The sequence below is a fragment of the Budorcas taxicolor genome, chromosome 23 (assembly GCF_023091745.1).
Source record: "Budorcas taxicolor isolate Tak-1 chromosome 23, Takin1.1, whole genome shotgun sequence".
NCBI classification, from domain to species: domain Eukaryota; kingdom Metazoa; phylum Chordata; class Mammalia; order Artiodactyla; family Bovidae; genus Budorcas; species Budorcas taxicolor.
The window spans coordinates 18,579,661-18,605,079 of NC_068932.1; the positions used below are offsets into that span (position 1 = coordinate 18,579,661).

At 51.2% G+C, this 25,419-nt stretch overlaps 1 protein-coding gene across 3 annotated transcripts; it reads left to right on the top strand.

Annotated features, from left to right (window-relative positions):
• The first annotated feature begins 812 nt into the window (after window positions 1-812).
• Window positions 813-23,694, top strand: ZFYVE27 (zinc finger FYVE-type containing 27). 3 transcript variants are annotated; one of them, XM_052661174.1, is made up of 13 exons: window positions 813-959; window positions 2,734-2,931; window positions 7,244-7,314; window positions 9,034-9,220; window positions 12,001-12,096; window positions 13,100-13,212; window positions 13,900-14,039; window positions 14,621-14,692; window positions 15,876-15,896; window positions 16,049-16,193; window positions 20,670-20,716; window positions 21,007-21,088; window positions 22,134-23,694. In XM_052661174.1, exons 2-13 carry the CDS (start codon window positions 2,735-2,737, stop codon window positions 22,196-22,198), a joined length of 1,236 nt encoding a protein of 411 aa, XP_052517134.1. In that variant the 5' UTR covers window positions 813-959; window position 2,734; the 3' UTR covers window positions 22,199-23,694. The 3 variants fall into 3 exon arrangements, with proteins under 3 accessions (XP_052517134.1, XP_052517135.1, XP_052517133.1); XM_052661175.1 differs by lacking the exon at window positions 15,876-15,896; XM_052661173.1 differs by lacking the exons at window positions 813-959; window positions 7,244-7,314 and having other exon boundaries at window positions 2,786-2,931.
• The last annotated feature ends 1,725 nt before the right edge of the window (window positions 23,695-25,419 follow it).

Here is a 25,419-nt window from a genome sequence, read left to right on the forward strand (position 1 = left end):
AGCAGCAGTAGCAGCAGCAGCAGCAGCAGTAATGCAGGAGATGCGGGTTCAGTCCCTGGGTTGGGAAAATCCCCTGCAGAAGGAAACAGCAAGGCACTCTAGTATTCTTGCCTGGAGAATCCCATAAACAGAGGAGCCCAGCGTGCTAAAGACCATAGGGTCGCATAGAGTCCGATACGACTGAAGTGACCTAGCAAGCACGCACATAAAGAGCTTAGTCCAGTACCCGGCGCCTGGTTAGTCCTCCGTAAATAAAGGCTAATGTTATTATTAATGCAAAGGCAGCTTTAAGGGCGATTAACTGGGCAACACAGTGAGAAGTGGGTTGAATTGGGAAGGGCTTACCCAGGACCTTGTACACAGTAGCTACTCAGGAAACACTGAACAGAATTGCATTCTCTGCTAGGCATCGGGCAAGCAGGAGTATGGTTTCTGCCGTTGGTAAGCTCGTGGTCAACAGGGAGTCCAAAGTTGGTGGGGAGAGGATGTAGACATAAATTCTTCAGATTATCTTCACTCCAACTGTTCCCTGCCAGAATCTAAAGCGACGCGGGGGACACGACGGGCAGAATCCCCTCGCTCAAGCTCCCAGGGTTTAGCGAACCGCGGGGAAGACGAGCTAAGCCAGGACCTCGGGCGGGGAAGAAAAAGTACGCAGGCGCAGTGCGGGTGCCGCAGCTCACCTGTCCCAGAGTGGGCGGAGCTAAACCGGTAGCGGAGCCGGAGGCGGGGCGGGCGCGATGACGTCAGGGCTCGGCGTCGCAGAGCAATCGCGTCCCGGAAGTGGTGGCGGCGGCGGGGGAGGCGGAGGAGGTTCTCAGTTCTACGACTTCAGCGCGGCCTTGGGACGAGGTTCATCGTCGGGGTGGGGCGGGCCTGAGGAAACGCTCCGGGGTCTAGTGGCCCTATCAAGTGCCTCCTGGCCGTCCCCGCCCCTTCCCTACCAGCTCAGTGACCGGGTAAGTGAGGTGCCACCCCCTCCCCACCCTGGTGCGTCTGCCAGCTGTGCGGAGTTGGGCGCCAGAACGCCACGGGGGCCACCACCTGCTGGCCCAGGGAGCTTAGGTGTGGCCTTCCCTGGTTTGGTCCTCTGGGCCGCGTCAGGCTCCCTGGCCTGCAGAGATGGTGGCCCGGCCCCTGCCGGGGCAGACTTGCTTCACTTCCTCCTGTGCTCCTACCTCGCGCCCGCCCTGGGTCCTTTCGTCTTAGCTCCGCCTGCAGGGACTTCAGGTTCCTGATGGCCCCTTTGTCACCCTCCCCTTCAAACACCTGCTTCCCCCCGCCGTCCCAGATCGAAGCCCCTACCCTTGGACTCCCTATTGTTGCTGTGAGCCAAGGTTCTGCCTCCTTGCTTACTACTTAGCGTTTGGGTAGGGCTTGAAATTAGGAAAGAGAATGAGAGCGCCTGTGGCTCTCCGCATCCGAGAAAGGAGAAGGGAATGGAGTGTTGTGGAAGGTGATGATGGCCGCGTGGGGTTCAAGAGGGGAAAAGGGGAGGAGGGTAACCGGCAGGGTTGGTTCAGGAAGTTGTTGGTAACTAAAGGGAGCGGGGGAAAGGTTAGAGGTTGAAGCCAGGCGGAAGAAAGCTCTGGGTTTCTCGAGGATAAGCAGTTTATTCCTTCATTCCGCGAGCATTTATTGTATGCCCACTGTGTGCATAAACAGTGATGAATGGAAGACAGTCTCTGACCTTGTGGAACTCAAGGTTAAGAGGGATGACTGGCAAGAAAGCACGGAGTTTTGCTTTGGTGTGATAAGTGCTGTTAGGGGTGAGTATATGATCTGTTGTGAGCATGGTAGGGTCTCCCAGTCCAGACTGGGGATGTTGGCAAAGACTTCGCAGAGCCAGAGAGTGATGCTTAAGCTGATACCTGAAGGATGAATAGGAATTAACTTGGTAAAAAGTGGAAGAAAATTATTTCAGGACATCGTTTCTCTTGAGACCCCAGGCTTCCTCCCACCGGTAGCCACATGTGTTTGGTCTTTATGGCTTGTACTTTTGATTGATCTGTGGAGGAAAAGCACTGTAGATGGAGAGTCAGAGGAGCAGGATTTTATGCAGTTGACCCTTGAACACGGAGAAGGCAATGGCACCCCTCTCCAGTACTCTTGCCTGGAAAATCCCATGGATGGAGGAGCCTGGAAGGCTGCAGTCCATGGCGTCGCTAAGAGTTGGACACGACTGTGCGACTTCCCTTTCACTTTTCACTTTCACACATTGGAGAAGGAAATGGCAACCCACTCCAGTGTTCTTGCCTGGAGAATCCCAGGGACGGGGGAGCCTGGTGGGCTGCCGTCTATGGGGTTGCACAGAGTTGGACACGACTGAAGCGACTTAGTAGCAGCAGCAGCAGCAGACCCTTGAACAATGCAGGGGTTGGGTGCTGACTGCGAAGTCAAAAAACAGAGTATGACTTACAGTAGGCCCTCCTGCCGTTCCTCGGTAGCCACCATTCAACCAACTGCAGATCATTTAGAACTGTAGTATTTACTATTAAAAAAAAAATCTGTATATAAGTGGATCTGTGCAGTTCAAACCCATGTTTTCAGGGGTCAGCTCTATCTGGGTAATTCACTTCGCCTTGCTGAATGTCTTTCTCTGTGAAATGGGCTTTCCACCTGTAGCCTTGCCTACCTTATAGGTTTTTTATGGCACCACATGAAATAATGCAGGTAGAAATGTGTTGGGCGTTGGAAATGCAGTGCAAATGTCAGGAATTCTTATGATTACAGGATGCAGACCTCAGAGCGAGAGGGCTGTGGACCGGAGGTGAGCCCCAGCACCGTCCCCGAGGCTACCCTGGAGTCTCTACCTGTTGCTACCAAGTCGCCGGCATTTGATCTGTTCAACTTGGTTCTGTCCTACAAGAGGCTTGAGGTCTACCTGGAACCCCTGAAGGACGCTGGCGATGGGGTCCGGTATTTGCTCAGGTACAGATTTTATTCAGAGGTACTCTAGCCTGCTGGGCCTTTTGCCTTCCTACTTTTAGGAAGGCAAAACTTCCTAAGTTGCACTGGCCACTTAGGCAGTGGCTGGGCTGTCCTTTCTGCCCTGGTGAGGAGTAGTTCTGGGGGTCCATTGGCCCTCTGGGCTTATTCTTGGTCCACCCCCTATCTCAGACCCAACCCAGGAGAGGCAGGCACTGGCAACCATCTGGTCTTTCACCAGAGTTTCTTTGTGGCTGAATAAGCTCGTATCCCAGGACTGCTACCTAGCCTTGACCATTGGGCCTTCTATCTGAAGCATGCTTTTTTCTTTTTCCTTCTCTCCCAATATTAGCATAATTTATATTAAAATTAGGATACAAACAAGTATCTATGAATAAACAGGTACTATTTTCACTAATCCTTTAGGATTACGGCTCTCAAATTTTTTTCCTATTCTGCTTTGATTTTCATCTTCGGTAAGTTTTTTCTCCTTTCAGCTCTCTTTATTTCTTCTGTTAAAGTATTTAAAATTACAGATACATACAGTTCTGCTCCCAAAACACTTCGGTTTGACTCTAAATAATAATGACTTAAAAAAAATAACATCATACTGTACAAAGTTAACAGTGTGATTCCTTGATATCACCCTATACCCAGTTCATATTCAGATTTCCTCAGTTGCCCCAAGAATGTCATCTACCATTGTTTTGGCCCAGTCAGGCTCCAATCCAGGGCCATGCATTCTGTGCGGTTATTATGTCCCTTAGATCTTTCTCGTTGAAATGGTCTTCTTCATGACACTGATGTGCTGGAGGCTCAGCTGAGTGTGCTGGAGAATTTCCTACCTAGATCTGTCTGGTTGATGTTTCTTCCTGGTGCAGACTGGAGGTTAAATTTAAAAGTTGGATTAGATTCAAGTTAAAAAAAGAAAGTTATTATTTTTTTTCAAAGGTCATGTGTTCTTAATATTGCATGGTGATGGGAGTCACATTAAACCAGCTTGTCCTAAAGAGCAGTCGTTCTTCATCTAGAGCCAGTGCGTGGCGTTGTAGGGGTCATTGACTCTCTTGAACCTGCCTGTAAAGCTGTGCAGGCACATGTGTGTATTTCTAGGGAGAAGTTCATCAGATTCTAATAAAGACCTTCAACCAGCTCAGATGCCGGAGAGAGACAGGTTAGAGACAGGGTGAGTAGAGTTGGGTTAATTTCTCGAGGTGCTACAGGGTATTCATTTTTAACCTCAGTCTGGAAATAATTGGAGCTTTATTTTTAACTCTGTCCAAGGCCCCCAGTTTTTCTTGTTTGCCCCAGAATTCCTTTAATTTATGGCATTATCCCTAGAGATGAGCTGTCAGGGTTCCAGAGCAACGTTCTCGCTTTTAGATGACTGTGCTGTCAACATGAGGGGTAGGGAGTTGGTGTCAGAAGGGGCTGGCTTTGTAATTCCATCATGACCAGCTAGCTGAGATGAACTGTGGTCTTCCTCAGGGGAGTGTGTGGGCTTCACAGGGCTGTGCTGTCTCGTGGTTTCTACTGTGTGTACGTGTGTGCACCTGTGCACGCAAGCATGTGTATGTATGTGTGTTTTGCCTTTTTGTGGCAAAGTGCAAAAGTTAAATATGTCCTTTATATATATATATATATATATATCCTGCCCTTTTCCTTTTCCAGCACAGGTCTATTAGCACTTCTTGGCACTAATGTGTTAGGATTTTTCCATTTTATGAAATTAGAAATCTGAGAATGTGGTGGGATTGATAAAGTTGGATGGGGGAGGAGCACTGGGCCTAAAAAGCCCCCAAGAGCTTGTGGTCTCTGAGCCGCTAGGAGATGAAGCACTGGTCTGTGAAAGTGGCTGTCAGGTTCGTTTGTGTGTTTGGTTGTTCTTTCTCGGTAAAGAGGATTTGACTTTGAAGAAGGACCTAATCTTGAGATTCTTTGAGGTCTGAAGCCTGGAGCCACAGTTGATTTTTAAGACTTCTCTCTTCTGGGATCGGCCACTCCAGTAAGTGGGTCTCCATGAATAGAGTGTCAATAAAGACATCAGATAGAATGGAAGAAGTGGGGAATTCCCTGGTGGTTAAGACTGTGCACTTCTACTGCAGAAGGCGTGGGTTCAATCCCTGGGGGTGGAGGAATTAAGATCCCACATGTTGCTCGGTGTGGCCAAAAGAAAAACAAACATCTTTTTGTATTTTAATTAAAAAAAAAAAAAAAAAAGGCTTTCAATGAAAGTGACCTCAGTGGCTGTGTAATGTTTTTATTTCTGAGATGGGATTGTCCTTAGACCTGACTTTTAATTTGCTTTGGCTCTGATAGAGCCAGTAGATGGGTCTGAGGTCTAATTAGGGTGGTGTAAGTTGGAGTGTTTGCAATTTTAGACAAAGGCAGAGAGAGGGTATTTCACTCCCTTACTCATAACTCTCATTAAAAAATAAAAGCAGCTCGTAAATTAGTTAACCTCATTTTGTAACTGTGAAATACCCCAATTAGAGCAAAAGAACATGCATTGAAGTTCAGAATGCATTGCAACTTAGCTGTTGATTTTTATATTTGACTTTCTCCTCTGAGGGCTCACCTTATATACACTGACACTGCTCTTTAGAATGTAGGTGTCACTGGCTTTGTTATTACATCTGTGCTCCCTTTATCCTGTTAAACGTTCTTTATCAAGGCTAAACGGCATTTGCTTGAACTCAGTACCCTGACTCTGATTTTCTTTCCTCTGTCTTTGGGGGCTTCTGCGTTGCCATTTGGTGGTGGTGGAAGCCAGGTCTGTATTTGGTTCTGAGAGTTCCAGTTCACTTCGGGCATGTTTGCTGAGAGAATGCCAACCGTGGTTTGTCTTCATTTTTTATATATTGAAATCTTTATAATTTTCATTCCTTTGGAATTAATGTATGTTTAAAACTCACAGAAAGAAAAGAAAATTGCAGATATGGTCAAAGAAATCCTTCACATTTGTTCACTCAATTTTCATGTTAGATCAATCTTGTGCAGTAGGTATATGTTCCTTTAAAATTAAAAAAATATATACGTTGCATACCAACTCTGTCTCAGTAAATACAAAGAATAAAGGAAACCTTTAAAGAAGAATGTCATTGACACCTCTTAAAGAGAATAAAACCTTACACAACACAGGTTAAACAAAGTTATAACATTAGGAGATAATTTTATAAATTCTTCCTCCTCCTGTGATTTCCAGAGGCTGCCTTTTCTCATTCTGGGGCCTGGGGTGTGACCTCAGGTCTCTCTCCCGGTCGCCTGTCCAAGTGAGAGGCCCACTTCTCATTTCTTGCTGACTGTCTGAGTTACCTCTGAGCTCTGGGGCCTGCTCTTGCTCCTGGTTTGGGAGACCTGGCGGGAGGGCCAGCTGCCTTCAGTGACCAGGATGCTCTGTATCGCAGGCTCAGTTCAGTTCAGTCGCTCAGTCGTGTCCGACTCTTTGCAACCCCATGGACTGCAGCATGTCAGGCTTCCCTGTCCATGCCCAACTCCTGGAGTTTGCTCATGTCCATAGAGTTGGTGATGCCATCCAACCATCTCATTTTCTATCATCCCCTTCTCCTCCTGCCTTCAGTCTTTCCCAGCATCAGGGTCTTTTCTAAGGAGTCAGTTCTTTGCATTAGGTGATCAAAGGATTGGAGCTTCAGCGTCAGTCCTTCCAATGAATATTCAGGACTGATTTCCTTTAGGATGGACTGATTTGATCTTCTTGCAGTCCAAGGAACTCTCAAGAGTCTTCTCCAACACCATGGTTCAGAAGCATCAATTCTTCAGCGCTCAGCCTTCTTTATGGTCCAACTCTCACATCCATACGTGACTATTGGAAAAAACCATAGGTTTGAGTAGACCGTCCTTTGTCAGCAAAGTAATGTCTCTGCTTTTCAGTATGCTGTCTAGGTTGGTCATAGCTTTTCTTCCAAGGAGCAAGTGTCTTTTAATTTCATGACTGCAGTTACCATCTGCAACTTAGCTGTTTGGAGCCCAAGAAAATAAAGTCTGTCACTGTTTTCATTGTTTCGCCATCTATTTGCCATGAAGTGATGGGACCGGATGCCCTGATCTTAGTTTTTTGAATGTTGAGTTTTAAAGCCAGCTTTTTCACTCTCTTCTTTCACTTTCATCAAGAGGCTCTTTAGTTCTTCTCCACTTTTTGCCATAAGGGTAGTGTCATCTGCGTATCTGAGGTTATTGATATTTCTCCCAGCGATCTTGATTCCAGCTAGTGCTTCATCCAGCCTGGCATTTTGCGTGATGTACTCTGCACATAAGTTAGATAAACAGGGTGACAATATACAGCCTTGTGTTGCAGGTGGGAGACGCCATTGTGTTCCTTGCTGACCTGCCTGGGCCTCAACATCTTGTTCCTCACCTTGAACGAGGGTAAGAACTGCTTTCAGGGCTTTTTGTGAATGAAGGTGGAGAGGAATTCTGAGAATCGGCCCTGTATGAGGGAGCCACCTGTCCTGCTGTGGGGTCAGCCTCCCTCTGTGTCTGCTCAATGTCAGGACACAGGCTCCTGAGAGACCCACCTGGGGCTAGAATCCCGACTGGGCCACTGGTGTGACATCAGAAGTTCTTTAGCCTGTCTCTTAAGGCCTAATCATACTCATCTCTGAATGGGGCTTCCCTGTGGCTCAGATAGTAAAGAGTCTGCCTGCAATGCAGGAGACCTGGGTTCAGTCCCTGGGTTGGGAAGATCCCCTGGAGAAGGAAATGGCAGCCCACTCCAGTATTATTCTTGCCTGGTGAATTTCGTGAACGGAGGAGCCTGGCAGGCTACAGTCCATGGGTCACAAAGAGTTGGACATGACTGAGTGACTAAATTTCATTTTCTCTGAAGGGGGATAATAGAAGTGCTTTCCTCAGAGAGTAGTTGTGAAGTACGAGATAATCTATGTGTAACACTTAACACAGTTAAAATAAGCAGCCAGTACATTATAGCTATTATTATTGTTTCCTCTGGACTAAATGCATTGAACTTTTCCCAGTTTGCTTTCTGAGGACACGACCTGGGGTGAAGGTACTAGGAAGGTGAACTGATGAGGCATTTTTGCCTGTTGACTTTCTCTGGCTCAGCAAGTGAGCCTGGTGGGGTCTGCCAGGCAGTCAGCAGCAGTGAGAGGTTTGTAGTGTGCAGCCTTTGAGATCGGTGTGTGGACAGGTAGGTAGCTGGAGGGGTCCTGAGTAGTGATGTCTCCTGGGGACCTTTTATGAAAAGGCATGCTGTGACCCAGCCCTTTTGGTCAGAACTGACAGATGGCTACAGAAAAAGCCAAGCCTGTCAAGGGAAATGAGTGAAGGGCCTGGGATAGAATGTTCTGAGGAGCTGGGTCCTATCTTCATACCTTTGTTCTATTGAATTCCCATTTCTCAAGTGTCTCCTTTGCTGCCTGTGGTTTCAGTGAGTTGAAAAATAAACCCATTTCACATAAGACCTCATCTTCTGTGTCTTAGTAGGATGCTTTTCCGCCTCACTGAAACTCAGATATCCTTCTCAAGCTGTTAGATTTTTCTGAATCTATTTCCACAGTAAATTAGTTCAGGTGACAGATGCTTCATTACTTTGTACCCAGTGCTCTGTTAGCTTCCTTCCATGTTAACATGGAAGAAGTTCCTTCCTTGGATTTTATTTTAGCCTCACCATTTCTTGATCCAAAGTGGTCAGTGGTGTCCTAAATGCCAGTGGAAGGCTTCCAGTCGGCCCCTGTGACCCAAAGGTCAGAATGTCAGACATCGGGAGCTCCCCATGGCCAGACCCCGGGCACGAGCTGCCTGCAGTGTGCTGTGTACTAGTAGAGGGGTTTTTAATATTTTTGAAAGGGTCTGGGGCTACGGCAGTGACCAGATGGGGAAAGTCCTAGCCCTCGGGGCCTACCTTCATGGAGAGGCCAACAGCCATGCCTGTAGTCTGCCTCATGGTGGTAAGTTCTGTGAGGAAAACGAGGCTGGAGGGTGAGTGGGGAGATGCTGTTTCATACCAGGTGGTCTGGGGCGGGCTCTTTTGGGCAGAGGCCTGGCGGCGGCGAGGGAGCACCATCTGGGTGGGTGGCGGCTCCTGGCACCGCTGCCCGCTGAGCTGCAGTGTTGTTGCTCCCACAGGGGCCTGGTACTCAGTGGGTGCCCTGATGATCTCAGTGCCCGCCCTGCTGGGCTACCTTCAGGAGGTTTGCCGGGCACGGCTGCCCGAGTCTGAGCTGGTGAGGAGGAAGTACCACAGCGTGAGGCAGGAGGACCTGCAGAGAGTTCGCCTGTCTCGCCCCGAGGCCGTGGCTGAGGTGAAGAGCTTGTGAGTATGGAAGGGGCCGGGGGGTAAGGGATGGTGACGGTACCAGCTGCCACCACACTGGGTGCTTGCTGGGCACCAGACATCGTGTAAGGCAAAACGTGGATGGTATTCCCTTTGGTCTTAGTCAGAGTTCTGGGCGATGGCTACTACGATTGACCTCCATTGATGAAGGAGGAAAGAGACAAGTGACCAAGCTGGGATGGGAAGCCAGATCTAGCTGATTCCGCAGTTTAGGGTCTTGGCTGAGCACACGCTCACATGAGCCACTGCCTGGGTTCAAATCCCAGCTCCTCCAGTGTGACTCTGGGCAAGTTACTCAGGTTTGTCATCTGTTAAATGGGAGAAGTATAGGCCTACCTCCTAGGTGGTTGTGAAGACTAACTGGGCGTCTGGTGCCCAGCAAGTGTTCAGATAAGTATTAGTCATCGTCGCTCCACTGTGGAGGAACTTCCGAAATGTGGCAGAGCTGGAGCTCCTGAGGAAGCACCTTCAGACTATTGGCAAACAACAACTGCAGCAGCTTCAGTGGCTCCCGTGACACATAGCAGGGGTTCTCATCTCTTCCTGGGCAGCAGAGACATCTGTGGAGCTCAAAAAAAAAAAATTATGAACAAGTGGAGGGCTAGGCTCCCCTGAAAAAATTCTGAGTCAAGTACCTGCGGGGGCGGGGGTGCTGCATATCTGCAGTTTTTCAAAAAACCTTTTTCCTTAGAAATGATTTTAAACTTACGGAAGAGTTCTAGGAATGGTGCAAAGAACTCTCATCTGCCCTTCACCCAAATAGAACAGTTATTAACATTTTGCCACAGTGGCTTCATCCATCTCCCTACACTAAGACATAATTTTTTTCTTCTTGAACCATTTGAAAGTAAATTACAGACATCCTGTCTATTTACCCCAAACACTTCAGTATATATTGTCTAAGAACAAGGACATTCTCTTCTATATTCACAGTCCTGTCATCAGATTTTGGGAATTTAACATTGATAACATTAGCATTAGTGCCATTATCTAATAATTGTTCATGATCAAATTTTGCCAGTTGTACTAATAAGGTCTTTTATATAAATTTCTCCTGATCTGGGCTCCAGTCCAGACTCTTATGTGACATTTAGTCTCCTGTGACCTGGAACAGTTCCTTAGTCTTTCTTATGACCTTGGCATTTTAAAATAGGACAAGTTTATTATTTTGTAGAACTTCCCTTTTCTTTCGGTAATTTGGTTCTTCATGATTGGATTCAGCTTTTGGATCTTTGGCAGAAATGTGACGTCATTGTATCATATCAAGAGGTACATGATGTCACTGTCTGTTATGGGAGATAGTAACTTCGATTACCTTGGTGAAAGTTTCTCCACTGTAAAGTGACTATTTATTTTACCCTCTAGAGTTAGTAATCTGAGTGGGGGTACTTTGAGACTTCGTTAAGTATCTTGTTGCTCATCAAACATTCACCCACTACACTGAAATCCACTGTTGGGTCTTGCTTTCGTCAATTTATTACTGTGATAGTTGCATAGGTGATTTCCTAAGTGTCATTATTACCTGACATTCTGTAAGAAAGAGCTTTTCCTTCTTATTATCTATATGAATGCAGGATTTTAAAATTTTATTTGATGGGTTATAATCCATTACTATGATTATTAATTTTGATCTTATTTTGTCCTCAGTTTGGGCTTTCCTGATAGCTCAATTGATAAAGAATCCACCTGCAATGCAGGAGACCCTGGTTCGATTCCTGGGTCGAGAAGATCTGTTGGCAAAGGGATAGGCTACCCACTCCAGTATTCCTGGGCTTCCCTTGTGGCTCAGCTAGTAAAGAATCTACCCGCAATGAGGGAGACCTGGGTTCAATCCCTGGGTTAGGAAGATAGCCTGGAGAAGGGAAAGGCTACCCATTACAGTATTCTAGCCAGGAGAATGCCATGGACTGTATAGTCTATGGGGTTGAAAAGAGTCGGACATGACAGCAACTTTCACTTTTTTAATTTTATGATACGGTGGTGGTGGTGGTGGTGGTGGTTTAGTTGCTAAGTCATGTCCAACTCTTGCGACCCTATGAACTGTAGCCTGCCAGGCTCCTCTGTCCCTGAGATTCTCCAGGTAAGAGTACTGGAGTGGGTTGCCATTTCCTTCTACAGGGGATCTTCCCGACCCAGGGATCGAACCTGGGTTTCCTGCATTGCAGGCAGATTCTTTACCAACTGAGCTATGAGGGAAGCCCTATGATACAGTAGAATGTTCAAATTCATCTTCCGCATTCCCTGCCTTGCTCTAGAATCAGCCATTTTTCCAAGGAGCCCTTCAGAAACCAAGGTCTGGGTGCTTGTTGCACAGGTGTGCTCTCTTTGCTTTTGATGGGGGTGGGGGATCCATTTTAAAAAACTCTCCAGGTCAGTCTACCTGAAACCCTAGGTGGAGACACATTGCTGTGCATCCTGCCATCCATCTTCACAGCTCCAGTGCATCTGGGAGGTGGCACCCTGCTCCTCATGGTATAGTGGAAAATTGCATCCTTGAAAAAGTTAAGTAACTGGCCCAACACCAACAGCTAGGAAGAGACCAAAGCAGGAACCTCAGCAAGTTTTCCAAGAAGGGGCCTGAGATGTATGAAGTTTCCCTGAACTCCCTGACCCCTGCGAGGGGTGTGAAGGGACTGGCTGAACCTAGGTGGCTGTGCCTGCAAAGCCCTGGGCTCTGCTGCCCTGGAGCTCTGTTAGGCTGCATGGGTGGGTGAGGCAGGGTACACAGCTTGCGTGAGCCCCCTGTGTTGTGTCTGCAGCTTGATCCAGCTGGAGGCCCTCCTGAGCCGCCTGTGCTGCACCTGCGAAGCCGCCTACCGCGTGCTGCACTGGGAGAACCCCGCTGTGTCCTCACAGTGAGTGCCCCTCTGTCCCCACCGCCCCTGCCCCAAGGACCCCAGGCAAAGACCGCTGCCTTAAGAGGCGCCCTATCGCCCTAGCTCAGGGGAAAAGAGCCCTCTAGGCTCTTGTGTGCAGATTAGCACGTAGGCTTGTGGGCTTTAACGCCCTGCTTTGGTTTAACACCTTCTTTGCGCAGTGTGCTCACAATATTTTAATAATAGAAAAATAACTCGCCATGTAATCTCCCAGCCTGGTATAGCAGCCGATCTCACGTTTGGATTGCCTGCTAGAGTTTGTCATAGGTACGTGCTGTCTATAGCTCAGAGTGTAGGTGAGACTCTTCTTCTTTTTTCCCCACTTATTGTACTATATAATTGGTTTTCCATGGTGCTACATAGCTTTTGGAATTACTTGTGATACCACACCGATATAGATAGTGATTATACTGTAATTTATGAAATTATATATTATACATCCTGTTGTGTATTTAGTCAAGTTTCTACTTTTAATTACTAACCCTGTAGTGCACATTTTATGGGTTTAACTTTAGTCTTTTGAAACTTTTTTTCGTAAAATAAATTCTAGGATGGAACTGTTGGATCAAGTGAAATGAATGTTTTTGAGGCCCTTCGTGTGTGATACTCACGACGACTAGTGCTTGTTTAGCTTCTCCTGGTGCCAGACACTGTGCTCGGTGCTCTCCATGGTACCGGCTCCAAATCTGTCTTATTCCAGACTTCAGAGTCTAGATCCTGAAGAGTGACGTGTGTTAAACCTACTTAGGTGGCCCTACCCTCAGCCACCACTGCAGCCTCTACGTGTCAGTTGTGGTCTGTTGGTGGCTGTTAATCCTTTCTCCTCACTTTATGTTCCCCTTGTTTGATTAGCAGATCTTGTCCGCACATTAACTGTTCCCAGAGCTACTTCTTGCCCAGACTCCCCTGTGGGTATGCCCTAAACCAGTTTCCTTCTGATCTTATGAATTTCTGATCCTGTGGTTCCTCTCTGTCGGTCCAGGTTCTATGGGGCTCTTCTGGGCACGGTTTGCATGCTGTACCTGCTGCCTCTGTGCTGGGTCCTTGCCCTTTTAAACAGCACTCTCTTTCTGGGGAATGTGGAGTTCTTCCGAGGTAAGCCCAGGAGAGAGGTAAGCCCAGGAGAACCGGGCAGAGATGGGGGCTGGGCTGATCATGTGTTTGCTGTGCCTGCCACCAGGGGGCAGCACCACACCAGGGTCCTGCCTTGGAGAGGGAGGTGGGATCCAGGGGAGGCTGCTACTAGGGGTCCCTTTCCCTTCCCTAGGCAGATGAATCGCTGCCCATGTGATATGGTGGCTTTTGGGAGACGAGGGAGGGATGTTTTACCAGTGCTGCCACCCACCTCCAGGGTGCAGTCCCCGAGGAATCACTGCCTCGTCTCTGTGTGATCCCAGGGTACCCGTCTGCCGTCTGGTTTCTGAAGCAGTAAGGCAGTCTGGAGAGGCCTTGAGTCGCAGATTCCTGGGCCTGTACATATGTTTGGGTGATTGCTATGCTTGTTCTCTTCCCTGTGGTTGGAAATTAATTATAGAAGCCATGATTTATCGGGCACTTACTGCATTTAATCTCTCTAACAATCTCCTGGGGTAGCTATTGGTACATCTGTCTTGTTTATGAGGCTTAGGTTAGGTAACTCGTTCAGACTTAGGAGGGTGACTGTTTCCTGTACCAGAGAGTGGGTGCCGGAGGAGGCAGCCGGGTGCAGTGGTGGGTATCCCCAGAACACCACTCATTCCATCCTGTTTCTGCCTCCCACCCCATTCTCCTCACCCTGGGCAGTGGTGTCTGAGTATAGGGCATCTCTGCAGCGGCGGATGAACCCCAAGCAGGAAGAGAGTGCCTTTGAGAGCCCGCCACCGTCAGATGCTGCGGGGAAGGGCGCTCTGGCGGACTGCACTCCTGCACCCACGCCCACAGAGGTGAGCACCCCTAACCGCCTGGGCAGAGTCTGGTGTGGGCAGGCTGCCTGGCCTCCCTGTTACCAGCCTGTTCATACTGTATAGCTCCTGGGCTGGCCTCCTCCTTCCCAGGCCCGCCTCCTCTGAAGTGCTTAATAGTAATAAGTGTGGTAACAAGGGCTGTGCTATGCTTTATTGAGTGTTTACTCTGCTGTTCAAGTACTTTATAGACCCAGGAGGTGCAGGATGTTTCTGAGAATGAGGTTACTCTCCTTGCAGCAGAGAAGGCCGAGGCACAGAGTGGCTGTCCGCAGTCGGCGGGGTCGGGAGTCAGACCCCGCCCCGTGGCTCCAGAGCTCCTGCTCTGAAGCACCATGCTCTGCAGCCAGTGTCGGTCCTTTCGTGGCCATGGTCCCTCTCTGTCCTGCTCGGTTGGAGACCGCTCTCTTTCCCCTGACTTCCTTCTTGCCGGCAGGTGTGCCGTTTCCTCTGAGGCATGAACTGCTGTTTTGAGAAACCTGGGTGCTGGCTCTGGGGAGGTGGCCTCTCCCCTGGGGGCAGGGCAGTCATTGCTCTGACCGTTGAAGGATCTCTCTTCCCAGGACCTCACGCCAGGCAGTGTGGAGGAGGCGGAGGAGGCCGAGCCCGACGAGGAGTTTAAAGATGCGATTGAGGTGGGTGGCCTTCCCCGGCACCCCCAGCTGACCAGGTCAGAAGTTGGGTGGTCCTGGAGCCATGTGGCCTCTCACATTCCAAGTCTGGGTTTTTAGAGTTCTCTTGTATCCAAGTGAGAGGGTAAAATGTGCCCTGCGCTCAGACTCACTGGTTGAAACGATGCCACTGAACCTCTGCCCGTCCTCTTGCTGACCTTGGCGTCTGTCCTGGGTGCCCAGGGCGGGGGTGGCTCTGGAGGCCTCTGGGAAACGCCCTGCTAGGGGAGGTGGGTCGTTTACTGCCTTGACTGGAGACTGTGGGCCTGGCGCCTTTGATGTGGGGAAGGCAGAGTTGGAGGAGGGCATCGTCCCGGACTCTGCCTGCTCTTCTAAACGATGAGGTCCATCAGATGTCCCTTTGAGGGGTGAGAATGGGAGGCTGGAGAAAGCAGTTGCATGGCCAAGTGCTGGGTTGGAGAAAGTTCAACAGTCTGCCTGGTTTTAGGACAATGGTTCACACTGGTAGTTTGCAGAAGTGTTTTATTTGGCATGCAAAGCTTTAATTTTTTAGCCGATATTTAAAAATTGGAGAGACTATAGTAAAAACTCTGGATTTTTCAGTTTTTCTAAAAACTCAGCAGCTCTGGGAGCCCTGAGTCTGCAGCGGTCAGTGTAGCTGAGGAGAGACTGTCTGCTTCAGAGAAGTCACACAATCCCCACCAGTTCCTGTCATCCCCGGTCACTGAGTCCTGGTGGCGTTTGCCATTTAGTGTCATGTTTGCTCTATGGCTTTTTTTAAATAGTAGGAATTCACTTCTTTTTATGACTCTTGTAAAGTGGGGGATACAGGAAATGGAGGTCTCGGGAGTTTGCTCCAGGCCTACGGTTTTCACCCAGCTGTCTGCTGTTACTGTAGCCATATCTGCATGGACGTTTCCCTTTTCTACTGCTGAGATTTCTCCAAAACCTGAATGTGCGACTGTGGACTCTTAAGTCATGACTCTTGAGTATGCAGCTTCTCCCCAGCTGACTGACGTTGGGATCCTTGACGGGGTCTCTGTTAACATCGCCGTTCAGTACGTGCCCAGAGTCAGTGCAGTAGCATTCCTGTGCTTCCTCTCGCTTGGGGATCCCCTCCCGGCAGCTTCCTTCTTGCTATCTTCTCTCTTTTTTCTTTTCTTCTCCCCCGCACCTTGGGAGGCAGGAGACCCACTTGGTGGTGCTGGTAAGTAGGAGCCTTGGTGAGGTGGGCAGGGGCTGAGGGGATTGAGGATGGGTGGCTGAGCCGAGGTCGCCATGCCTCGCGGGGTTCGCCACACATGCAGGTCCCAGAGCCCTGTCACAAGGGGACAGGACTGGAAGGAGCTGTTCCCGCAGGAGGATGACGAGGGGGCCCCGTGCCCGGCAGAGGACGAGCTGGTCCTGCAGGACAACGGCTTCCTGAGCAAGAACGAGGTGCTGCGCAGCAAGGTGTCGCGGCTCACTGAGCGGCTCCGCAAGCGGTACCCGACCAACAACTGTGGTATGGCTGGGGGCGGGCGGGTTGGAGGTGTCTTGGCCACGGGGCAGAGGTGCTGTGTTCTGAGGAGTAGGGCTGTGTCCATGGCACCCTAGGAAGGTGGCACAGGCACAGCGGGGCTGCGAGGGAGGGAGTGTGGGCTCCTTCTCGTGTCTCTGTCCTCATCACTTCTTGTGGGAAGATGAGTTCAGTTCTGGAAGCGCTCCTCTGGGACCACAGGGCAGTGTGGTCCTGAGGCAGGCAGAGCCACGGCAGGCTGTGGAGCGTGCTGGTTGAGTTGAGGAGTCTGAGTGTCCAGGTGAACCCCAGTGCTGCCAGGTGGCCTTAAGCAAATTATTTAACTTCCCCCTGCCTCAGCTTTCCTGCTGTAAAAGGGGACTGACGCTGAAGCTCCAATACTTTGGCCACCTGATGCAAAGAGCCGACTTATTAGAAAAGACCCTGATGCTGGAAAAGGTTGAAGGCAAAAGAAGGGGGTGGCAGGGAATGAGATGGTTGGGTGGCATCACCGACTCAGTGGACATGAATGTTAGCAAACTCTGGGAAATGGTGAAGGACGGGGAAGTCTGGTATGCTGTAGTCCGTGGGGTTGCAAAGAGTCGGACGCGACTGAGCGAATAAACAGTGACTGAAAAGAATAGTACAAGTCCCTATCTCACAGGGTTGCTGTAGGTCTCAAGAGAGATGATGCTTATGAAGTGCTGGCACATTGCTGGCTGGTTCATAGTAAGGGCTTCATAAGGGGCGCTGTTATCACGGGAGGCCCTGCTCTTTCCCTCAGGTGCCTAGGCACTTGTCTAGATCTTTCCAGTCCGATTGGAAGCAAATGGAAGGAAACTGTCTTCTGGGGACGATAGAGCCCCGGCTCCCCTTCTCCCCAGCCAAGTCCGTAGATTGGCCAGTCCTCATTATACTGACTGTGGGGTGGGTCCAAGAGTGTGACCTTGGAGAAAGGTGGACTTGATTGTCCTCACAGTTTGGAAGGACTTCCCTGGTAGCGCAGATGGTGAAGAATCTGCCTGCAAGGCAGGAGACCCAAGTTTGAGAGTCCCCTGGAGAAGGAAGTGGCAACCCACTCCAAGATTCTTGCCTGGGAAATCCTATGGACAGAGGAGCCCGGAGGGCTCTGGTCCATGAAGTTGCAAAGAATCAGACATAACTGAGCTGACTAACCAGCTTGGAAGCCTGGCTCTGATCAGGAGAGCGGGAGCCAAGCCGGATGAAGCTATAGCTGGAGCTTGGAGAACCGGAGGCTCAGGGCTCTCCCTGGTCCTGGAGCAGAGCCTGGCTTCTGCCTGTTGTCAGCAGACAGGGACTGGAGCCTGGAGAACCGGAGGCTGAGGGCTCTCCCTGGTCCTGGAGCAGAGCCTGGCTTCTGCCTGTTGTCAGCAGACAGGGACTGGAGCCTGGAGAACCGGAGGCTGAGGGCTCTCCCTGGTCCTGGAGCAGAGCCTGGCTTCTGCCTGCTGTCAGCAGACAGGGAGGAGGGTGGGCTGGCTGTGCCATGAGATCTGGTGGGAGAGAGTCCTGAGGAAGCCCGTGGGGTTTATCGTGAGGTATTTGACCTGGGCGCTCCAGGGCCTGCCTTCCTGCTCCCGCAGTGACCAGGGAAGTTGTTTCCTGAGCGGTAGACATCCTGGGACACCCTGTTTCTTTCTGCTCTGCGAATGCCTCCAGGCCTTCAGGATCCCTTCCTTTTATTTGTGATGGTTGCCGACTGCTGCCGATTGCTCTGCCTCCAGTGCACTTTCACATACGCCGTCTCACTTAGTCCTTTGAAGCAGCCAGGTTTCAGAAGTCCCAGATGACATTGCCCCAGACGTAATACTTTTGTTCTGGCAAACTATACTTTTATATTTGTGAGTTTTAAATAAAGCCCCTTAGATGTTTCCATTTTATAGGTGAGGTTGAAAAGAGTGGCTTGGCCAGTCTTCAGCCAGTACACGGTTGAGCTGTAACTCAGACCCACCTTATCTGATCTCACTCCCGCATTCTTTCTAGCTCACCATCTTCCCTTTGCCCTGGTGTCTGAAGTGCCCCAGTTTTATGCCTATCCCATTTCTGTATTTGGCTTTTGGTTCAGATAATCCCTACCGAGATGGGTGAAGCCTTGTCAGGTTCCCACGAGGATGGCGAAGCCAGAAGACAATTATTCTCCTAAGCCCCCTTAGCCCTCCACTCTTAGAACTGCTTGCTGGCCCTCCCTTGAGACATCGTCAGGCTCTTGGCTGTGAGGGCAGGTATGGCAGCTCTGTTCTGGGGTCTGCGTCCTGAAGGGCTGAGTGAGTGAGCTGCTCTGGGGGCCGTTCTGTTTTGGCTGCCGGTGGATGGAGGGGGGTCCATGGGAGGAGTGAGGAGGGCAGGCTGCTCGTGAGCCTCTCCGTGGCCTCCAAGTGGGGGAGTCCTGCCGGGAAGAGCCCCCTCTGTCCTAGAGGCTCTGTGACCGTCGCCCTGGCAGTGGTCTCAGGCTCCTCTGCTCTCTCTGCCCCTGGAGCATCCTCACATGATGAGTCAGGACCTCTGCTGAAAACAGGCAGGAAGAGTTGGTAGGTCTTGGCAAGGAATAGGGGTGCTCTCCTCTACACGCCTGCCTGAGCCGGTGTCAGCATGCAGAACCGGCCCTGGCCCCAGCCCTGCGTGGTGCGTGGCTGTTTTGTTAGCCCACGTGACTGCCTTGGGGTGCTTGGCCCTGGTACTCCCTACAGTTGAGAGGGGCCAGAGTGTCAGTCTGTGGCCCAGCGCTTTCCTCCCGGCCCATGCTACTTGCTGAGGAGAGGCAGAGGTGGGCTGCCTTGCCCTGATTTTCCGTGTTGGGAGCAGAGTCCCAGAGCAGCCTGTTTCCTGGGGTGGCGCCACCCGCTGGCGGTGTGCCGTGTTCTTCTGTGTCCTTTGCTCTGCCTCGGTCGTGAGCTGACTGACAGCAACAGCATCTGCTTTACACCCACTGGTGTCAGCTTTCTCCCTGCTCTAGCTGGGTCCCCTGTCCTCCAGTGTAGGCAGTGTGTCCCCATTTAGTGGAGCTATGGGGGACTCTGGCTGGACAGCCCACATCTCTTTGGGCCTTTGTGTGAAGGTGAGGCCTGGTGCTCTGTACCTGGCTAGACGGTCCTGGAGGCCCGGCCGTGTGCCCTGAACCTAGTAATTGCTCTGATCGGATCATCGGGGGCCTTCAGGCCCCAAGTTGTAGAAATGTCCTTCAGTTCGGGTTTTCCTGGACCCAGCCCAGCCCCTTCCCTCCCACAGCCTTTGGCTGGGCTCTCTGGTGCCCTGTTGTGAGCGCCCTCTCACCTCGTGTGGACCCCAGCCTTTTCTCCCCTGGCTCAGTGACCCCCATCTGCACGGAGATGTCTGCGCTGAATCGTGGTCAGTATTTCTGGCGGCGCCCTTGGGACTTCCTTGTTCTCATCAGTTTCTGCTTCAGGAGCTTGTTGGAAGTCACAAGGGCCCAGCATGGCCTTTCCTCTCCTCCGTGCTTCTGGGTTTTTTCTTTCGGCTGTTTGTACACCCTCATCAGACTGTGTCATTTCGCAGCCTACCTTTCCCTTTAATTTTGCTGCAAGCATGGGTGGGTAGCAAGCACAGCTTCTGTTAAGTCCCTTTGCCTTGATGTAGTATCTGAAGGAATGATTGGGGGAGTTCCCTGATGGTCCAGTGGTTAGGGCCCACACTTCCACTGCAGGGACACGGGTTTAGTTCCTGAACAGGGAACTAGGATCCTGCATGCCGTGTGATGTGGCCAAGAAAGGGGGGAAAAAAAAAGAACGATCAGTCCTCTCTTGCCCATCTTCATCTCTTCTTGCAGCCCCGTTGCCTCCTCCCAGCTGTTTTCTAAGCTGCTGTTGCTTCTTCTGTTTAAAACCTTGTCTGAAACCTCGTGGTCCTGTTGTATCTGGTAGCTTCGGCAGGATCTCTTCCCCTGGCGGTATCCACCCGGGCCTGCCCACCACACACATGCCTGCACCTCTTGCCCTGTGAGGCTTCTTGGTTGGCACTTGGTTCTGAACTTCTGTCCTGGAATCTTCAGATGACAGGAAGCAGGAGTCTGGTGTTCAGGAGGCGTTTCTCCCTCTAGCTGTGGGCAGAGTGTTTGTAAGAAGATACTTTGGGAGGGGTCGTGTCAGGCGAGTTTCATCTGAGATCATCGGAGCGATGCCTGTTGTCAAGTCCCTCCCACCTTGGTGTCATTTCAGGGGGAGGTTCTGCTGGCTGCTCTTCTATTTGGGCTGGACCGGCAGGTGGGGGTGGAGGTCTCTAAACCCCGGGTGGGAGCAGGGATGGCAGCTCTGGGTAGTCTGGGACAGTGGTTTTTCCTTCCTGGTTTGAACCTCTCCTTCTGGTTGTGGACATTGCTCTCGGCTTCCAGCCAAGGAGCTGGGCTGGGCTGGTGCCCTTGGTGTCCCCATGTAGAGGACCCAGGAGCAGGTGAGAGTTGAGACGTCTGGGCTGGGTCGGAGCTGAGCTGCTGCCTCTGTTTCTCAGGGAGCTGTACGGGCTGCTCGGCCACCTTCTCAGTGCTGAAGAAGAGGGTAAGTCTCCTCCAGGGTGCGTTTGCTGGGGACTTGGGACAAGATGCAGGGGTGTAGTGCCACGTCGCAGATGAAGTCTGACTCCCTGGGCCACGTTAGGCTGGGGTCTGGTAGGACGGTTACTTGAAGGAGCAGGTCTCCCCTCCCTTGTGTCCCCACCTTCACCAGCCTTCCTGTGGGATGTCCCTTCTGGCCTCAGTCCTGCCCTGCTCAGGCACTGCCCCACTCGTGTGGTTGTCCCCAGTGTCTGGGGGTGGGGATCGGAGACTGACCTTGGTTCTCACCCGCAGCGGAACTGCAGTAACTGTGGGAACGGCTTCTGCTCTCGGTGCTGCTCCTTCAAGGTGCCCAGGTCCTCCATGGGGGCCACAGGTGAGTGGTGCAGGCTGGGGGTCGGGGTCCGCCTCCCTCTTCTAAGAGGGGTGCTGCATGTGGGAAGGAGCCAGGGTCAATGAGAGGTCCAGGGAACTCGGGGTTTCCTCCATCTCCCATTAAAGAAGGAAAAATGGAAATATTTGCTGCATGGACAAGAGCATATGTATATAATGTATCTGAGTTATGAAGTCCAGTAGTGAATGCCCTTGACCACTTCACTGCAGTTAGTAGACAGAGCATGAGCAGCCTCCCCTGGCCCCCCAGCTCCACGCCTGCCTTCCCCAGGGAGACCACAGTCCTCAGTCCCAGTCTCTTTCCCATTGCTTTGGCAGTGTTTTTAATAAAAAGCATAGTTTCTTTTCCTTCTATAAAAGCCATACATACTCATTGTAAACAAAACAAAAAAACCAAAGAAAGGAAGACATTCCTAATCTCTCTCAGAAAGAATTGTTAGGCGTGGACCCGTCTGGGTCATTAATGCCGTCACACATGGGATAAATTCATATGCATGTGCTTAAAAAAAAGGGAGCATGTATTACAGACTGCTTTGTACTGTGTTACAGTGTTAAATTGAACGTCTTTATTTTTTCGTTCTTCTGGTCATGCTAGTAACATATGCTTATTCTAGAAGATTTGGAAATTACTATACAGAAGAAGAAGGAAGAGAAAAATAATCTTGTAATCTTACCACCCAGAGATAATAACCACTGTTAAAACATTTTGGAAAATTTTCTCCTGGTATTTTATTTTAAAAAGCATTTTAAAAGTTATTCTTTTGGTGCCAAAATAATGTCTAACGCATAGAACATCTGGGAGAGGCTTGCTCTTGGCATGGTCACTCCTGGAACCCCCAGGTCCCGTGGAAAGAGAAGTCTCTGAGGGCAAGTGCGTGAGCTGGGACAGTGAGCTTGTAGGCTGGGGGAGGGTGGTCTGTGTGCGGCGTGGGGTGGGGTGGGGTGGGGTGGGGAGGTGGTTCCAGTTGGAGGGGCAATGAGCCAGAGGGCATGAGGAAGCATCTCACCAAGTTCTTCCTCCTTTTCAGCCCCCGAAGCCCAGAGAGAGACTGTGTTTGTGTGTGCCTCGTGTAACCAGACCTTGAGCAAGTGAGAAGAGGGGCCAGGGTCCAAGAGGCCGCCTGTCCCCGGGGCCACCAGTGGACCCCGCTCTCCCCACCCTTAGCCTTGGGCAGATGTGGTCTGAATGCTAGGTAGGCTTCCCCTCCCTGCCCCCACCGTCTGCATCCGGGTTCTGGAGCAGTCCTCCACTCCTGCGGATGGCCAGTAGTGGTTGCTTCCCGACCAGGACCGGCGTGTTTGCCCTGCTCTGATCTGGGTGTTAGGGAACTCAGGGCTGGGCGGGAAATAGAAGTTAGAGGGCAGCAGTGAGCCAGGCCTGATCTGGACTGGTCTTCTGGGCATCTCTGCATGCCTGGGAGTTCTCTGAGGCCGGAGGTCAGAGATCGGGAAAAGCGCTTCTTCCCCCGCTGGGTACTGGGCCAGGCCCTTGTCCTCCCAGAGCCTGCAGAAGGGCTTGCACCGTGTCCCAGTTCTGCTGTTTGAGTGTTCCTGCAGGCGCCAGGAGCTCATCATTTCCCTGCCAGAGGGCATGGCCAGGACTATCAAGATCAAAAGTACTTCTAGAAACAAGGCCAGAGTTCCCCGATTCTCTCAGAGGAGGGCCTGGCAGAACCCTTCAGTATTAAGCAGAGCAAAGCACGGGGAGCCGCAGCAGCTCAGAGGGCCTCAGCCCCAGCCTGCAGGGCCCTGGCTTACAGACCCTCAGCCCACATGCTAGCCTAGTGTTTTCAGCTCTGCCAGGAAGACGCTGGGCACTCAGTCACTCCTGCTCCCCGTGTTCAGAGCCTTGGCCACCCTCCTCTGGCCTAGAGCTACAGCTTCCCTCACTGGCCCCTCGTCCCATGGAGTGAGTGTGAGGCCAGGTAAGCTCAGCAGAGGTCCTGAAGCCCTTGACCTCTGGGCGCCTGGGAAGTGTGGGGTCTTGCTAGGCTGGTCTCAGATTCCAGGGCTGATCTATAGTAGGACAGCCTCAGTTACGGGATAAGGCCACCTGGGGTGCCCATCCCGTCGGCAACAGTTTTGTGTTCACCCTGGACTCTTAAGAGCTCAGTGTCTCTTCCTAAGCCATGAGCAGGCTCAGGCACCCCTTCCTTCCCCAGGAGCTTCCCTGCCTTTTTGAAGTATTTATTTATTTATTGCATGATTCCCGGGAACATGGGGCACAGGGAATGGGATCAGGAAGATGGGACCCCTCTCCTGCCCTAGGGAGCTCCCCTGGACTCATGGGCTGCCTGGAGCTCAGAGCCTGGGAGGTGGAGACATTTCTGTACTCTCAGCTGGGACGTGAGGAGGCAGGCTGGGAGTCAGGGCTCATCCTAGGCCAGCTTTCTTTCCCAGCCAGCCAGTCTAGGAGCCAGGGGCCTGCCCCAGGCCCAGAGGGGCAAGTCCCTGGGGAGCCAGGCAGGCCTTGGTAGACCCCCTTCCTCAAGTTCCTTGGTCCTGTTGAGATATGAGTTAAGTGCTCATGCTTTATTTACACTGGAGAGGAACTACAAGGATGTCTGTATATGGAGAATTGTCAATAAAAAGGCCTCAAGCTTCCTATGTTTTTGTTCTGGTCCTTGCCTGCCCCCTCTCCCTGAGACTAGAGAGCCAGGTGCCCCACAGTGCTGGCCAGATTTGCAGGCCTGGGCTGTGTCTTCAGGACTGGGCGGAGGGGCTACGGAGGCTGAGGTCGTGTGTGAGCTGGGGTTGGAGGAAAGCTGTGCCTTGCGCAGGAGGCGCTCAGCAAGATGCCTGTCGGATTGACATGAGGCGCCGTCTTGTGACCACATTGTGAGGGCCAGGGCTTGGGGTTAGGACCAGGACTCAGTAAATGCTAAGCCACGCAGGGTTTAGAATGGAAAGATTTTAGCTAATCCCTCTGAGAAAGCAGGAAAGGATCAGCTCCAGGGGAAGCTGAGAACCAGCCAGAAAGAGGATTGGCTGTGAGGTGGGAAGTGGGAGCAGTGCTCTGGGGGTAGGGGGTTGGGGGGGGTGTTTGTTTGCTGGGCACCAGGCACCTTGAGTGGCACTTCATACACATTATTTCATTTAATCCTCAAGATGGCCCTATGAGGTAGGTTCTGTTTTTCTTCCCATTTTACAGGGGAAGAAACTGAGGCTCAGGGATAGTGGCTGCCAAAGGTTTGGCATGGAATCTTGCAGAGTGGTGTCTGCCAGACCGTAGGCCTGAGGCAGTAAAGAGGGGGACAGAGGGACTCTGCCTTGGGGTCGAGGTCAGGTTGCAGCCACATCCTCATGACCCCATGCATGTGCACCTTGGACTGTGATGCTTGGGGAGTCCTTGCACTGAGGCCTTGGTCTGGGACCTCCCCCTGGTATGGGAGAGCCCCAGCAGCTCCCGAGGAGCCCCAGGAGGCAGGGAAGCAGCCAGAACCTTGCTCCGGCAGTTTTTACAGAAGAGCATGTTCACAGTGCTCAGTACCAAAGTGGCTTCAGCAGCTTGGTAGTCCAGAGGAAATGCTGGAGGAGTGGAAAATAGGGTCCTTGAGCAAAAGAGCAGAGTGGTAGCACAGGCCCAGGAAGGAAGTTCTTCTTGTGGAGGGCATGTGGCCTGGTTGGTCACTTGGAGGGATGCTCAGAGTTAATCCAGTCCAGCCCCTCACTGCGGGAGCCACGCTGCATCCACGTGAGCATCCGGTCCCCGCCACATTGGAGGATGAAGCCAGAGGGCTTGGCTCAGAGCCGGAGCGGTGTGCCCTAGCCAGGGAGCATCCCAGCGGCAGTAAAGGCCGGTGCTGGATGGGCCAGCCCCACACTTGGCCCTGTTCTACAGTGACTGCACCCACGCTGGAGTGAGTTGCTACAGGGAGAGGCTTGCCCCCAAGCCTGTCTGTGCTGCTTTCCTCATCTGTAAAGTGAGTGGAGAGTGGTCTCTTATCCCATATGGTTGCTGTGAGGATTAAATGAGACAGTCCACTTTAGGTGGGAAGTTAGGTGCCTGGCACATAGTAAATGCTCAATAAACGCTAACTTATTTCTCTCTTCCTGGCAATCTTCAGGAACAGCAAAACAACTCTGCCCCGCATGGCTTAGAACAGCGATTTTCTTAAAACCAGAGAATAATTATAGATTATTATTCAGGAAAGAACGAGGCCAGACTGTAGTTTGAAAAAGCAGAGTCAATATTTTATGTTGGGAAAATGAAAACAATGTCTAATGTTGGTGGAATCCAGACTATAGCTTGAGGAGCTTTCAGGAGGTAGGATTCAGGGGCGTGAGAAACAAGGTTTTCATCTGGGGTCAGTG

Bases quoted from the DNA above. Each gene is read 5' to 3' on its own strand.
- ZFYVE27 (XM_052661174.1), top strand. From the start codon at position 2,735: ATGCAGACCTCAGAGCGAGAGGGCTGTGGACCGGAGGTGAGCCCCAGC. The intron at 2,932-7,243 runs GTACAGATTTTA...CTTGTGTTGCAG, and splicing joins GGGGTCCGGTATTTGCTCAG to GTGGGAGACGCCATTGTGTT. The intron at 14,693-15,875 runs GTGGGTGGCCTT...CTTGGGAGGCAG, and splicing joins AGTTTAAAGATGCGATTGAG to GAGACCCACTTGGTGGTGCT.